The sequence below is a fragment of the Vanacampus margaritifer genome, chromosome 4, assembly GCF_051991255.1.
Source record: "Vanacampus margaritifer isolate UIUO_Vmar chromosome 4, RoL_Vmar_1.0, whole genome shotgun sequence".
Lineage (NCBI taxonomy): Eukaryota > Metazoa > Chordata > Actinopteri > Syngnathiformes > Syngnathidae > Vanacampus > Vanacampus margaritifer.
The window spans coordinates 3,280,386-3,293,998 of record NC_135435.1 but is presented as its reverse complement, the minus strand read 5'-3'; the positions used below and the strand labels follow the sequence as shown (position 1 = coordinate 3,293,998).

The 13,613-nt window shown below is 41.5% G+C and overlaps 1 protein-coding gene across 1 annotated transcript in view; it reads left to right on the top strand.

The window, feature by feature from the left end:
• Positions 1–13,613, top strand: part of nadsyn1 (NAD synthetase 1) — a 39,808-nt gene that overhangs the window by 9,476 nt on the left and 16,719 nt on the right. The window contains exons 2-7 of the mRNA XM_077564831.1: positions 8,755–8,815; positions 9,196–9,312; positions 10,396–10,449; positions 11,086–11,175; positions 13,318–13,369; positions 13,459–13,547. Of these exons, the coding sequence (XP_077420957.1) occupies positions 8,755–8,815; positions 9,196–9,312; positions 10,396–10,449; positions 11,086–11,175; positions 13,318–13,369; positions 13,459–13,547 (463 nt within the window). The remainder of the gene's footprint in view (positions 1–8,754; positions 8,816–9,195; positions 9,313–10,395; positions 10,450–11,085; positions 11,176–13,317; positions 13,370–13,458; positions 13,548–13,613) is intronic.

The window sequence follows — 13,613 nt, the reverse complement described above, 5'->3', positions numbered from 1 at the left end:
CCAGTAGCTGGCATTGAGACCCAGATGCCAGTGTTGCCGTCACCGGGTCACAACGACGACTCAGTAGCGCCACCATCACCCCTGTTGGTGGAATCCTGTTTGGTGGGTGAGTCTGAGCCTACTGCCTACGTTAGGGGGACCGTCGAAAGTGTTCATGTGAATGTGTTAATATATTTCGGTTCTAATGTTTCACTTAGCTCTGAGGAGTTCAAGATGTCCATCCCAACATTGCGTAGACGTGTTTTGAATACCCAGTACATGTTTGCACGTGCAGTAAATGGACAACTGTTGGACACCTTAGGTGCTGTGGCACTTCCTATAATGCTGGGGGGCAAATCCTATGAACAAATTGTGCATGTTGTGCGGGGGTCTACACAAGCCATTTTGCTGGGTTTTGATTTCATGCGACAGACTAATGCCGTAATGGATGTGGGTCGCAAGTTACTCATTATCGGGGATGTCAACATTCCGCTCCTCCAGGAAACAGACTTTATTCCAACATGTTGTAATGTTTCCATGCATGTTGACGTTACGGTTCCTCCTTTCAGTAAAATGATTGTTCTGGTTCAGGTCAAGCCTCCCCGCAGTGTTGGGCCACCTCTTGGCACCTATCTAGGTTATGTAGAACCCGAGGCACGTGAAAGTATGGGCGTGCTCAGTTGTATCTGTGAATAATGGGTGTACTGTGGCGCGGCTACTTAATCCAACAGACCAAGAGCTGAAACTACACTCTGGCTCTCATCTAGGGGTCTTCCACCATGTTAACGAATGTGACATACTTACCCCTGCAGAGTGTTTTGGTTCTGAAGTAGGGAATGCCCCCTTGCCAGATGTAGCTGATGTGCTGTTGTCAGATGATCAGAGGCAACAGCTGCAGGTCCTACTGGGAAAGCATCGGGGCGTGTTCAGCCAGGCTCGAGGTGGCGTGAGCAACCCTAATTTGATCAAACACCACATTAACACTGGGGACCACCCCCCAATGAAACAACGGGCGTATCGTACCTCCCCAGACAAGCGTAAAGAAATCAATAGACAGGTGCAGCGTTTATTGGAAGAGGGTGTCATTGAGGAGAGCTGTAGCCCATGGTCGTCTCCTGTAGTTCTTGTTAAGAAAAAGAACAACACATGGCGATTTTGCGTGGATTATAGGGGTCTCAATGGAGTGACTGTTAAAGACTCTCATCCGTTGCCCCGGGTTGATTCATTGGATGCCTTGGCTGGAGCCCTCTGGTTCAGTACCCTGGATTTTTCCGATGGTTACTGGCAGATTGAGGTGGCCCAGGAGGACCGTGACAATACTGCCTTCACCACTGGTCAGGGCCTGTACCAGTTCAGGTCTATGCCCATGGGACTTACCAATGCACCAACGACATTCCGGTGGGTTATGGAGTTGGTGTTAAAGGGGCTGCCAAGGCATATCTGCATGGTCTATCTTGACGACATATTAACTCTTTTACTGCCAAAGACGTTAAATGACGTTCTGCAAAAACCTACGGAGGAGCGCCAAAGACGTTAAAAGACGTCCTCCCATTTTTTTTTTTTTTTTTTTTTGAAATGGGTGCTGGGAAGGCTTGCGGAGCTCTCCTGAAAGTTTTAAGCAGGTTTTTTTAGCCTAATGACTATTTTTGGCCCCTAGAGGGCAGCGATGACTCTCTTTTGACAAGATCGGGTGGGCGTCAGTAGAGGCGGAGCTAGAGCGTTGAGCAGGAGATCAGAATGGAAAACAAAGGAAAAATGGCGGCCGGTCGCGAGGAGCTAACGCCAGAGCCGTTTTTTTCAAAGACCAAAAGCATCGCTGAAAAAGCACATTGTTGACGACGATGATCATCATCGATGATGAAGATGAGGGTGGTGACTCTGTGGTTGAGAAGCATTGACGCGGCAGTAGAAGACGTTAGATGGAGCTAGATGGAGGAGGGAACGGGCAATGGCGAGCGTTTGCAAGCAGCTCTACACTTACAAGACGAAAGGCATCGACCAACGCTAAAATAGTACATTGATGACGACGGTGATCATCCTCGATGATGATGAAGGTGACGGCGAAATTGGAACCGCTGACGCGGCGGCTATGACGGTGTCGTAACGCGGAACACAACCGAGCACGCACAGGCGGACGTTCGATCGGACGACGGAGAGTGCCCCGAGTCCAATGCATATTCATCGGAGGAAGTGTGTACAGTCTGCTACTTGCTTTTTATTCCCCGGAAAAAAAGGCCGTCAAGAAAGTGTAACGTTTGCACGCAAAACGGACCAATGTGAAAGTGAAAGTAAACTGTTGTGCGAGTCCTGGCGTCTCCTTGCACGCAGGAGAGCGTTACAAAAGGAAAAACTGTATTTGAAACATCCACATAATTGTAAGTAGTACCACAGTTGCACACATTTGTAAATAGTTTGCGAAATTGTTTTGTCAAATTGTTACACTGTTGAATGGAAATAAACGTATTTTGCAATCAAAAAACACTTTTTCATTGTTGGTGAAAGCGTTTTACAGAAGTAAAGCACTATTTAGGTGTTTGTGGCATCATTCATGGACAAAAAGAAGTGTACAATTCACTAGAGTAACATCGTTTCACAAAAAGCTCTTTTTCTCCGTTTTTTGTTTCAAAAGAGAGAATTTCGGTGAAAGTAACCATTTTCTGTTGTTGATTACTGAAGAACGGAATAAGGTAGAAACAAACTTTTTTTTTCTGATGAAAGCTGAGAGTCCAATCTTTCATTTGGTAGACCAAACGCAACATTTTCTGTGGACCTTGAAAGATCACTCAAAATGCTTAAATCGGCTGGCACTGGCGACAACCCGTTTTTGAAAACGTCTGGCAGTCAAAGAGTTAATATTCAGTAAGTCGTTCGAAGAACACCTGTCGGCGCTTGAAGAGGTCTTCTCCCGGGTGGGGGCTGCTGGTCTGCGGCTGAATGCGAAGAAGTGCCATCTTGCCCGGGACCACGTTATCTTCCTTGGTCATGTTGTGTCTGCTGAGGGTCTTCGTCCAGACCCCAAAAACACAGACAAGGTGAAATCTTGTGGCACGGTCTGCTACTGAGGTGCGTGCCTTCCTGGGTCTTTGTTCTTATTACAGGAGATTTGTGAGGGGTTTTGCCCAGCGCGCTGTCCCCCTCTGTCAGCTCACAGGGAAGGATGCACCATTCCTATGGACCTCCCAATGCCAGGTGTCTTTTGACTTCCTTCGGGATGCTCTTTGTTCTGAACCTATCATGAGGCATCCAGACTTCTCCCACAGTTTCATTCTTCATACCGATGCTTCACAGGTGGCGGTCGGGGCAGTGCTGGCACAAGATGCCGATGGTCGGGAGAGAGTGGTCGCGTATGCCAGCCGCTCTCTCACTGCAATCGAACGCCGGTAGTCTACATATGATAGGGAGTTGTGGGCGATAGTTTGGACAGTTCGTCATTTCAGACACTACTTGGGCCTTCGCTCCTTTACCATTGTTACAGATCATCGACCATTGGTGCGTCTCCGACCTCTCTCCATTGACAATGACAGAACGGGGCATTGGGGCCTTGAACTGGACCCCAACGACTGGGTAATTGTGAACAAAACGCCGATGCTCTGTCACGGAGGCCGGTTCCCAGCGGCGAGTTGGTCGATGGGGATGTCCAGGATATAGCAGGCGGTCCCGTGCACACGGGTACCCAAACGGGGCTGGCCGGTGACCTTAGTTCTATATGCACTGTGGAGTCCTCCTCCGCCGCCCCTGTAGTGGGTTCCTTTCCAAACCCCCAAACTAAATCCAACCAAAACTTGATTTACACCCTGTCCCATGTCCAGGAACTCCAACAGAAGGACTCTGACATTGCTCAAGTGTTGGCCCGGTTGGAAGAGGGCCGGAGACCCCCTAAATGGCTGTTGAAGACAGCGAGCTGGAGTTTGAGGAGATTTTGGCGTGAGTTTCAATGGCTTGTTTCCATTGATGTCTTACTGTGCAGGATTGTGTGGCTGACTAATATGGGGCGGACAACACAGGTGGTGGTTCTGGCTGCGTTGGTCCCCGACGTTCCGTCTCAGATGCATGGCACACCACTGACGGCTCACCTGGCATATGAGCGGGTTGTATCACGTGCCAGGAGTGTGTGTTATTGGCCCACTATGGACAATGATGACAAGGCCTGGTGTGATCAGTGCTATGCATGCCAGAGGAGGAAATCCCCAGTTCCGCAATATTGGGCTCCTATGAAGACCTCGCAAATGGAGAGGCCTTTCCAGTGTGTCGCCGCCGTCATATTGGAGTTGCCATTCACCTCCAAAGGCAACCGTTATGTTTTGGTTGTTGAAGACTATTTCACTAAGTATGTCAACTTGTATGCCATCCGTGATCAGAAGGCCACCACGGTTGCTGAATGTCTCTTCCAGAACTATATCTTGGAACATGGGGTGATGGAGACCCTGCACACTGATACAGGAAGACAATTTGAATCTGATGTGGTGAAATATTTGTGCCAACTGCTGGGTGTGAAGAAAACACACACCACTCCCTATAACCCAAAATCTGATGGGATGGTTGAGAGGTTCAATAGGACGCTGATTGATCAATTGGGCAAAACCCTTCTGTCCTGTGAAGGGGAATGGGACTCTTTCCTGCTGCAAGTTGCCTTTGCCTACAATACTAGTGTACACTCCAGTACTGGATTTACACCTTATTTCCTCACTCATGGCAGGGAGGCTCGGACGCTGGTTGAGGTGATCTTGGGACCAATGAGGGTGGGCCCCCAGGGGACTTTGATAGTTCTCTTCTCAGGCGTCTGGGGTCGGCTTTTGGCCAGGCGAAGGACAAAAACATTGCGGCGAGCAAGAAGCAAAAGGCCCTCTATGATGCTAAGTTGAGGCATGGACCCATATGAGGTCGGAGACCTTGTATGGCTGAGTGACCCCACTGAGAGCCGTCGTAAGTTGGCCCCACACCGGAAAGGGCCTTACGTAGTGAGGCGGCGCATGGATAGGAATGATGAGGTAAGGGTTACTTACCAGATTGGTAGCCCGTTTGAGGGAGACTCACCTCTGCAGACCGTCCACTATGACAGGTTGCGGCGCTACAATCTGCCTGTGTTTTTTCCCATGGAGGGCTCGAGTGGAGGATCTCCCTCTCCTGTCCTGCTCTTGGCACCGCCTGATGATGCTGTTTCGTCTGATGGCCTTGCTGGTGGATGGCTCATTGATAGGGACGGAGAGGGGGCTTCTGCACGGTGTTTGGGTGAGTCTCCTGCGCCAGGAATTGAGGCTTCTAGGCTATCGCGTTTCGGTAGGCCCTGGAGGAATATGTATGGGGGTGATAATTTTGTTTTGGCCTGTGTTCCACACCTTGAATGGGTTATATACGCCAGGATTTTTTAAATTTATTTTTGTTTGTTTGCTTGTTTTTGTTAATGTGTGTCAATTGAAAAGTAAAGAAGAAAGAAAGAAAAAAAATCTGACGGGGAAAAAAAACCCTGTTGACTTAAATTGAAATGTATTTTGTGTTGGGTTTGACAATACAAAAAAAAAAAGTTAATCGTGTGTGTCACTCTTTTGGTAGTTATGCTCTTTTGGATGTTTTGGGTGTTGTTCTGTTTGAAAGTTTTCTCCTTCCTTCATTTAATCTCGCTTGTGTAAATGGGGACATTTCTTCCAGTTAAGGGGGAACGCATGTAAGCGTTAAAAGGAAGGTCGCGGAATGATGACGTGACAGCGGGGCGACGGGGGAAGGAGAACAGTTTTGGAGGGAAGTGTGTGAATAAACGGGGCAGTCAACAGATGCTCCCCAAAGACAGTACTTGTGCAGTGTTTTTGCGTATTTTTCCTCATGGAGAGTGTTCTGAAACGCAACACTGCGACACGCTACACTATTAACAGTAGCGATTAGAGATTTTATCTTGAGTTAGGGTTACCTAGGTTAAAGTATTTCGACCCATTTATACCGGAACCTAGTGCTTGAATTAAGAATTACTTGCGCAACTTAATATCTTTCTTAGTGTCAGTTGGAGTTTATTTGGTTTTGATAGATACTGTATAACTCTATATCCTCTGAGTTCCTAAAGGATAAGATTTTATTTATATTTTAGATCCTTTAACTAATAAGTGAAAGTGTTACTTATTTCTTGAACTGAATTCAAACATGATTATTACAATTCTTTTGTGGATTAGCGTAGTAATAGATACAATGAGGTATTGATACTCCTTTTACTATTATTTTTAGGTAAATTAAGTAAACAGTAAGAGCATGCAAAGGTTCCCAATTCTGCTTATTATTTCTAACTTTAAGTTCTATTTCAGTCATACTCCTAACAACCACTTAGGTCTTTTAACGAACGAATAACTATACCTTACCATCGGTAATTGCTAATCCCCGAACCTTTAAAGTAATTTCGGTTTATTTTAGATTAGGATAACAAGCCCGAGCGGGTTTAATAAAACCAGCTAAATTTATTTAGGTCTTAACAAGTGCAACACATCATTAGAGGAGGAGCCGCTGTAAAAAGAGCATGTTTAGATTTTATCCTTATTTCGAATTGGTTACTCAATAAGGGTTTATCTGAAGCAAGACCGGGCTGACGCTCTAAAACCGGGGCGGTGAGAACCTAAACAAATCCTTCTTGCAGCCAACTTGAAGCGCTCCCGTCAACTCCTCAACCTTGGCCGCGTTACAGCAGGTGGAGATAAAGGGCCGCTTTAACCCACTGAACGGAGAGTCGGCGAGGTAAGCGAGATCTGACAATACAGACCTGGCTAAAATGTCTCGGCTGTTAGCTGCATTGTCTGAGGAAATAGTGACTGTGTTTCTGCAGGGGGAGCATATCTAAAAGCAATCATAATATGATATGAACAGCCACCATTTTACATTGTTGTGACATCTTTTCAAAACTAAAATTACTGCCATTAGAAAGTGGCTGCACGTCAAAAAATTAGTACAGCGGTGCTACTTCATGGATTTTAGTGTGACAGTGTCATTTGAAATTGGAAATTAAGTCAATCAAGCTTGTTTTTCAATTTTATGCTATATTGTCTGTCTCTGTGTCCATTGGAGAATGAATGCATTAATAATTAATATATTTAATATTCATGTTGGATACACGTGGGTCACATGCATCTAACTGGTGTCTGTTTTTCAACTTAATATTTCTTTAAAAGTTAAACATTTTTGAGTGAGGAAGCATTTGCAACGCATTGGATTTTTTGTTTGTTTTATTTGTTTTGGTATTGTAGCAGCTTGTAGTGACATTTTCAACAAAACAAATCACATAAAAATAGCCTGAAAATTCAGCAAGGTGTGATTTTTATTTATTATTATTATTTTTTTAATGCTCATGAAATGTAGGGGTAGGACTGTTGTGGGACTCCCAGTTCAAGACCGTGGCCACTCCGCGCATCACTCCAGTTTTCTCAAGTCAGGGTTATGTAGGATATCTATGCTTGTTATGGCACATTTTCTAAACTTTTGCTGGAATACATCCAATAAGATGCTTCCTTTCAAACTTAGGAAAAAACATCATAGGTTCATTCTCCCCCCCCCCCCACCCCCCTCCAAAATGTTATTGAAACTTTATGAATACATGCAAAATATGCAGACAGTAATAGTAGCAATGTATATGAGCGTCAACATTCTACAAGGCTTAAAGATTTTAGAGAAAGATGGAATTGTGATTTTTGTCCCGGATAGTGTGATTTCAATTCAAGTCACGATTTTCTTCCCCTCAAGCTTCAGTCCAATATTTACTATGTACAGTAACATATACAAACATGATAAAGCGATTATTCTTATAATTAAGAGTGCACCGAATTTTGGGGGATCGTTGATCGGCCTGAAAATTGTGATTGGTGTACTAATGAGGTAAGACCAATTGATGGCCGTCATTAACATGTATAACATGCAATTATGTGTAAAGAAAGAAAGGAAGTACTGGGCGTTTCATCTCAATATGTCATTATATGATAACCTATATCTCAATAACTGTTGAAGATATGGAAAACAAACTTTTTTCCCCCTGAAAACTAATGATCTCAAGTTTAAGCACAAATTTGAACACAAAAATCCAAGATATAAAGGTTTTTATTAAACTTTTCATAAATGTTTAATATGCGAGCCCTTGGTTACTTGGCACATTGAAACGGTATTCCATATCTTGCCAAACTCGAACAAGCATATCAGGATCAATGGTCATCAAGGCCTCAGTTATCCAAGTCTTCAATCGTCCTGATGTTGAAATGCATTTTCCTTTCCAGTAAGACATTTCAAGCAAACAAGACGCAAATCGGTCAAAATGGCCTTTATTATGACGTAACAATGGTCTGGCAAAACCACCACAGCAAAAAAAAATAGAGATTTTACCTTTCCAACAAAACTAATTTTATCCTGCATTTGCCAGTTACTGGGAGATGGAATTTTTAAGTGACATACTGAGATGAAACACCCTGAATTAGGTGGTGGGCCAAGGGTAGATTTAGTGTATTTAGACTAGTGTTGTCACAATACCGACATTTTGACTTCATTTTTCTTCTATGTCAGCGTTTATAGGATATTAGTAAGCTCACATTGTTTATTTGGAGTAGCGTTTAACATTGATGTTTTTTTTTCTGTCCGGGCATGAAATGTCCTACTGTCTTTGAATGCACCTTCTGTTTTGTGCGTGTCATGTGACATCAGTATTTACTCCTATTTTAGGACCCAGACTTTGTAGAAAGCTTTCAACAGAGCAAAACAACAGTTTAAAAATAGTCATCTTTTATCTGGATCTCGTCATATGTTGTTCTTTGTCTTCTACAGGTATTGAGATTGCTAAAGAAAATGGAGCCAAATACAGACTGGGTCCAGAGCTGGAAATATGGTGGGATTTATAAAAAAAAAAAAATCCGAATTTGATGTCATGTAATAATAGTGTTGTGCGATATGAACATTTTATATCCCAATATAATTAATTATATATCCTGATGATGTATATCCCGATATACTTCCCCCCCCCATAAAATTACATAAGTAGCAATTTTGTTACACATTTTCTCCATTTATTTATAAATCATATTTATATACAGTAAATGCAGTAAAATGAATTTTAAAAACTAATAAAAATTAAATCAAACACAAATATCCATTAGCCAAAGTTGTCAGTGTGTGATTTTCTTGAATTGAAATGTCTCAATCAAAACATTTATCTTTTTTGCCTTACCTTTCTTTTAATATCTCTGTTGTAATTCCTCCTTTTTGTAGTGGGTATGGTTGTGCAGACCATTTTCATGAATCTGATACATTGCTGCACTCTTTTGAAGTTCTCAAGAAGCTCCTAGAATGTCCCATCACCCAAGACATTATTTGTGACGTGGGAATGTAAGTATTCTTTTTGAAAAAGAAATGCTGAATTGAAATAATTCAATGACCTGTTCTGAAGGAAGTCCTCACTATTCAAACAAGTTTTCCTTGTATGATAAATGATATGGGGCGTCATCTCATCACTATTCTGCTAAAATGTTCATTTCTCACTGTGTTTATTTTTCAGGCCTTTGTGTAGGTCGTTGCAGTTATTACTTTGTGATTGTTTTCAGGCTTTCTTGTAAGCACTACTGTCAAGCTTTGTCATAAAACTGGATGTGGCGCAAGCATTGGAGCAAAAATCATTTAGAAATTTGTGGCAGAGTCTTTGCATTTTGTAAATATCACAAACATTGACACTTAAAAAATACCTTAATTGGACAGGTGTAAAATTTGTGTCCGCGTACATAGGTGCGTACTACTTTTAGCACTGCTCTTCAGTGGTTACATTGGCGTAATGAAGAAGAAAAAATCCAGTTTTTCATCCAAATTTCCTCCTTTTACTGGCCTTGAGTTTGGATAATATGACTTTCATTTATGAAGCCTATTTGTATTTTAAACTTACTCTTTTTAACAATTTGCCCAAAACTATCTTTACAATAGCCTTTAATTCAAATGTTTGTGTTTACTTTTACTGGAGTGTAGACAATAATTAATTAAAGGGGAGTATGCAATTTAAAAAAAAAAAGAAAACTTTTCTAATATTCCTTACAACTGTCATTCTGGCCGGACAGTAGTACATGATCAATATAAAAAAAAATAGAGGTCAGCATAAGGACGTAGGTCAGTGCCCATCTAATGATACCGATGTCACGTCATCTGTTTCTGATTGATAATATTTTGTCAAGTGCTGTGGTTTCTTGCAATTCAAATTAGTGGCACAAGATAGAGCCAGACATGGCTTTATTTATTTTATTTTTTCCTCACAGCTCAATTTATCATGTAATACTGTTAGTTCATTATGACATTTTTCACAATTATCACACAAATAAAAAAAAAGTTGTTGTTTTTCTGGGAGAAATTTCAAACTTACACAACTTAAGCGAAAAGATGGGAGTTTCCGCCACATTCTAATTCCACTCTTGCTTGATATTCCCTCAGGCCCATCATGCATCGCAATGTACGCTACAACTGCCGGGTGATTTTTCTCAACAGGTAAGTTATTCTGCAACCCTAAATCAGATAATACATTTAAAAAAACTGTTGGGTAGGTAGGAAGATTCAAATGCAGAAAAACAAAAAACAAATGTATCAACAGAAAAACTTCAAGATTGTTTAAGATCATTATTAGGGTTGTATCCATTTGATGAGGTTTTGTACGGATAATGTTTCCAAAAATTTATTTTACTGGATGTTTTTTTGTTGGCGTTTGGAATCCCTTAATGTCGGACTGATTAAGATCATTGAATATAAATGGTTAATTTGTGGTTCATTTTCATCAACCAGTCCTCCAATAAGTGAGACATTTCCTGTAGACTTTCAGCATTTCAAGTCTGCACAGATCTTTTCCAGAAGCAGAATGTGATTTAGATTGATAAATCTGACTACTTAATATTTCATGTGGGAATGGGGTCGTCTGGGTCTTGATCTGCAGGATTCTGTAAGTTTGCCATTTTTAGAAGTATTGTTGATTTTGACCAATTGATAGTAGTCTTACAGTTGTGAAGATGATTTCAGGTGTTGATTTGGGTTCTTCTACATGAAGTAGACTTATCTTAAGATTTTTAAACAAACTGAATGGAAATGTAGATGGTGCTAATTAACTAACTAATTTATTCTCTATCCTGTTAGAAAAATCTTACTGATTCGGCCAAAGATGCTGATGGCGAACCATGGCGTCTACAGAGAGATGCGTTGGTTCTCACCCTGGACAAAGCTTCGGTTGGTAAACAAAAAACGATCAAGACTGTGAAGTGATATGACTCAGTTGCACTTTAAGATAACATTGATTTAATCTAAGAAAGCCAAGGCTAAATAGATTTCACAATCAGTCAAAGGTTGTACTTGACAAATTTGGTAGTGCCTGGAGGACTAAGGGGCCACAACCGCTCCTTCATGCGCAGAAAGCAAAATTTATAGTTAATAGGACTGTGCAGATCAATCCAAGCATCGATAGAATTGATACTAAAGTGAGTATCTGTATCGTATCGCTACCAAAGGGCCAGTATTATTCCTTTCCATTTTAATTTTTTTTTGGAGTTTCTTATGGATCCCTCGCGTTATCGCTTTTGTAGTGTATGCGCCAGCCCACCAATGACAGCGGTGTGCGCGTGTGTTGGGTGTGTGTTGCGTGTTTTGCACCGAATATTCGGCCACCGAAAATTGAAATTAAAGCCGAAAGATTACGGCTGAAATAGGTTGCGGTGACGCAAGCAAAAAAACACTGCAAGCAAGCATCTGTTTGAATTAAACGGCGAACGCGGGGGTGAGTGTCCGCCTTTTATTCTCGCTGGCTTTTTACCGGTCAGTCGCAGCAGCTCCCTGGGTCATTGCGCACACCGGTGGAGAGGGGCATCGCATGGTGTACAACATTTAAGTGGGTCGAAAAAAGACAGAACTGCCGTGTACTGCAGTACAGATGAGCCACTCGTTCTCTGCAGCGCCTTCTCTTTTTTTATTTATTTTTATTTTTTTAATAAGAGCCCCTCAAACGCTTCCACTTTTTTCACCGGCATCTTGGCCGTGTTTTTTTTTCTTCTTTTTTTCCCCCCTCAGTGAATGACATTTTACACTAAGAATCATATTATGCTTTGCTTGAGCTTTTCCAACTACTAGTAGGTAGCTAGGTCTTTTTTTTTAAGTTTCTTTGAGTGCAGAAGAGTGACACGGACTAAGAATATGAAGATTATTACTACATTGCAACTTAATAAAACAGTCTAGGTATGTTTCCTTTGAGGATATTACATTATGGCATGTTTATTAAGAACCCAACCAGAAAGTTTAATTTGCAAAAAATAAAAACATGTTATTTATTAGGACAAATGATTTAAAATACCATAATATTTTATTAACCTAAAAGTACTTATCGATATCAGCGATACTGGCACCAGTATTTACTTGGTATCGATCAATACCAAAATCTCAAGTATCGCAGAGCTCTAATAATTAATGAAAGTTAAAGAATCATTGTGGAGTTGGTCACTTTTTTACTCGTGACTGCCACCTTTGGCCTTAAGTGTAACTGCAACCTCTGTGTTAACCCAGTGAATGGTGCCACTCCACCCCTTCCCCACCCAAGAAACTGTGGCATGTTCGCCCCAAACACTCCATACTGAAGGTACAGTTGGAGTAAAAAAATCTGGGCACTTTGTACTCATTTGGACATTGGTTGAGCATGAATGATGTAGAAAAAGTTTTAGTTTTAGTCCTACCTTTTTGAACTGCACAATGCATATTTAAGGGCCATTAATAGTTTGACTACAAATAGTTATCCTGCAATGCTAATAATTTTCAAAAGTAAAAATGTAAATGAGCACTACTGTCTAGATTTATTGAATTGTATGTACTGTGAAACTCCTAAAAATAAATGCAAAAATGATTCATTCATCCTTAATCTAATGAGTTAAAAAGTTTTTGAATAGGTCTCAAATTCCATTTATATACACGACGTTCCATATACATACACTCGTTCCGAGGTGCCTAAATCAGGTCCTCGAGAACCCCTTCCAGCCTGTTTTCCAAGTCTCAAGCTTTGCAGAACTCTGATAACAATCGTGATCATGAATCAGGTGTGTTGGAGGAGCGAAACGTGGAAAAACAGGCTGCATCGGGGCTCTCGAGGATCGGACTTGGCCACCCATGCACTAGATAGTGAAAAATAACAACATTTTACACTAATACAAGTATATTGGGTTACCCTTGACTGACTTGTCAATCATTCACAATCACATTCTATCTGTAGCCATTTGTGATTTTGGATTGTGGGAGTCTATTTACCTATGGAGAACCTATATAGTATCAATGTAACATATTTCACCTTTGCGATACAAATACCAATATGCTTGCTTCTTTTGTATCTTCTAGGGAAGTAGAGGAGTACTTTCTGCCAAGAATGATCCAGCAGGTCACAGGGCAGGTAAATAAAGAAACACCTACATAAAACTATGACATGCAATTTTTTACTTTCAGCATACTGTAGTGCCAAACCACCTCTGTGCTCATCAGGATACAGTCCCATTTGGAGACTGTGTGCTTTCCACCAAGGATACCTGTATTGGTACAGAGATGTGTGAAGAGTTATGGCACCCCTCTAGGTAAGGTAACATTTTATTTGTCACTATTGAGGCATCTGTCATTTCAGAGCAGCAATAGCTTTTGAT